Raw genomic sequence first — 2,867 nt, 5'->3', positions numbered from 1 at the left:
GAGTAAGAGAGAGAGAGAGAGAGAGAGAGAGAGAGAGAGAGAGAGAGGAGAGACATTGAGAGAGTGCGAGTGAGAGGGTGTGTGGCAGGAGAGAAGAGTGAGAATATGTGTGTGTGTGAGAGAGAGAGGGAGAGGGAGAGAGGGAGAGAGAGGGAGAGAGAGAGATAGAGAGAGAGAGAGAGAGAGATAGAGAGTGAGCAGGAGAGAGAGAGAGAGAAAGAGAGAGAGACAGAGAGATGGAGAGACAAAGATAGAGCGCGAGTGAGAGGGTGTGAGGCAGGAGAGAAGAGTGAGAATATGTGTGTGTGTCTGAGAGAGAGAGAGAGAGATAAGGAGAGAGTTGAATTTTGCATTTGCATTCATCTAAAATCAATTATAAAAAGAACCCAAAACACCAAAAGCCTCTAAGAGGGGGTAAAACTATTTCTATCATCCTCAAGGATGGACAAAAAATCTTGAGGAATACATGTGTATCTATTATCTCCTATATCCCAAACAAACTATCCTCAATCGCTCTTTGAGTGCAAAAATGAGCCGCCTTGTTGTACTCCCTTTTAGTGTGAATAAAAAGCACCTTATGAAACGATTTAAGCCAGTTAAATCTTTCACTCTCTTCCGGCCTCAGCTTCCAAGTCTCGGTATGATGGCATTTATGCATGAAGTCAATCACACTCGCATTATCACCCTCGATAATGACTCCATCCCGATCAAATATCCAGTCTTGAGTGATCCGATCGATATATTGAATGGCCATTAGCTCAACCTGCGTGCTATCCCAATGCGAGACTTTCCAACCAGCCGCAATAACCAGATTGCATTGATAGTCCCTTATAATGATTCCGATGCCGCCTGCATTATTCCTCTGCAATGCACCATCCACGTTGATTTTCAACCAGCCTGAAGGGGGGGGGACACCAAGATGCGTTCTGAAACAATCCAAAGGATTGAAGAGTGAACCGTTGCTCCAAGCTATTCTAAAACACGCCATGGCTAGTGGAACCGAGAACCATAGCAGCCAACCCAGTGATGGAGTTCAACATCTTGCCATGGTGAGTAGCGTTCCTGTTTCCCCAGCTATAGAAGACCACCGAGCAATAGATCTTTGTCCAATAGGCTTTGGTCCTAAGTCCTCTGTGCAGATCATCCTTCAAATCCATAAAGCACGTAAATCTGGGCGTAACAAAGCCCCACTCGTCCAGACGCTTCAGGATCTTGTGTAATTGCAGACATTGCGTTGTAACATGATCGAGATTTTCATGCTGATTACAACCCATCGGATAGCTGAGCCGAGCCCCAAGGCCCCGACGGTTGAGCTAAGTAAGAGTAGGGATAAGGTCCTTGAGGATCCTCCACTAGAAAACTCTCTCACGGGGTCGCAAATGCATATCTAAAATGGTACAAACCTGGTCCTCCTCCCCCGTAAACTCCGCATTGTAGCAAATGGCAGATAATGAAGTGCCCAACGTGCTCTTGGTTAATTCAAGGGTGTCGGCATGAAGCTCTGACCAAATTTTCACCTCACAAATCAATTCAACGAGGCTCTTCCCAAAGTAATGTCGCAGCTTGTTCCGGTCCCATTCTCCACCCATCATAATGAACTCGTCCACCCGGCTGCCCTCAGCAAGCTCGATATTACAGAAAGTCGGCCAAGAGAAAATGGCATAGTCTTGAATCCACACATGATTGATCATGTCAATGTCCTCACCGTTGCAGACCTTCCACCTGAGAGAGCCAACCAAACTTTCGGCCCCATTGCAGATAATTTTCCACCCGTTCGATTCTCCTCTTTTCTATTCCATCCTCCATGGTCAAGCGCCATACTTGTGCCTCATACACCTTTGGAAAAGATTATGGGGCTTGTTAATGAAATCCCAGGCAATTCTTGCACGGAGTGGCCCCGTCCAGCTGCTGCTGGCATGAAAACCGAGACCACCCAGGCGTCTAGGACGGGACAGCCAGCCGTTATCTCTTCCGTAAGGGTTCCATTCACCAGAATAACAAACCTTGGGGCAGTGATGCATCAAATCACCCACGATCGGAATCTTTGGGCGAAACCCATCTTCATCAGCACAACCTCCAGTGTTCTCCAGTTCATTTTGTCATAGGCTTGCACCATATTGACTTTCAACGCCAGCCATCCTTTAGCAGACTTGGAGACCTTGAACATGTTCATAATCTCCTGCCCCAATAGACAGTGATCAGAGATTTATCTCCCTGGCACAAAGGCCGCTTGTTCCTCCGAAACAATGGACGGCAATATTCCTTTGATGCGGTTGACTAAGATCTTAGCAATGACCTTATAGATTGTTTGACAGAGACTGATCGGTCTAAATTTAGAGGGATGGTCCGCATTATTACCCTTTGGCAATAAAACCACAACAGTATCCTTCCATTCAGGCTCCATCCGTCCTGAAGAGAAAAATTCCAAGCACGCCAAGATGACCTGCTCACCAACAATGTCCCAAAGATTTAAAGAAGGATGCCGTCACACCATCACGTCCAGGGGCATGATTCTTGCCCATCGACTTCACCACTAGCCATATTTCCTCACGGGTGATCTCGCTGTCCAGAGACATGCCCAGCCGCTGCAAGCAAGCAAAGTGCAGATCAAGGGAGGGCCACACGCAGTCAATGATATTATTGTTCTCACATTTTCGTTGGAAAAAATCCTCCATAATTCTCAATATCTGAGACTGATCAGTAACCATCCTCCCATCCGGGAGCTTGAGCTGATCAATGAGATTGGTCCTCCTTTCTCGCCGACGCCATGTTGTGGAAGAACCATGTGTTCCCATCTCCCTCCTCAATCCATCGAACCTTCGCACGTTGCCCCCACCAGGTCATAATCCTGGTCAGGGTAGCCTTCA

At 47.1% G+C, this 2,867-nt stretch overlaps 1 protein-coding gene across 1 annotated transcript; it reads right to left on the bottom strand.

Annotated features, from left to right (window-relative positions):
- Positions 1-484: 484 nt before the first annotated feature.
- Positions 485-988, bottom strand: LOC114578488. The gene has a single exon (XM_028691680.1). It carries the CDS (start codon positions 986-988, stop codon positions 485-487), a length of 504 nt encoding a protein of 167 aa, XP_028547513.1.
- Between the last annotated feature and the right edge of the window lie 1,879 nt (positions 989-2,867).

The sequence above is a fragment of the Dendrobium catenatum genome, unplaced genomic scaffold (genome assembly GCF_001605985.2).
Source record: "Dendrobium catenatum unplaced genomic scaffold, ASM160598v2 original_scaffold_50508, whole genome shotgun sequence".
Taxonomy (NCBI): domain Eukaryota; kingdom Viridiplantae; phylum Streptophyta; class Magnoliopsida; order Asparagales; family Orchidaceae; genus Dendrobium; species Dendrobium catenatum.
Note: the sequence above shows the minus strand (reverse complement) of the source record. Positions and strands in the feature narration are given on the sequence as shown.

Bases quoted from the DNA above. Each gene is read 5' to 3' on its own strand.
- LOC114578488 (XM_028691680.1), bottom strand. From the start codon at position 988: ATGGCGTGTTTTAGAATAGCTTGGAGCAACGGTTCACTCTTCAATCCT.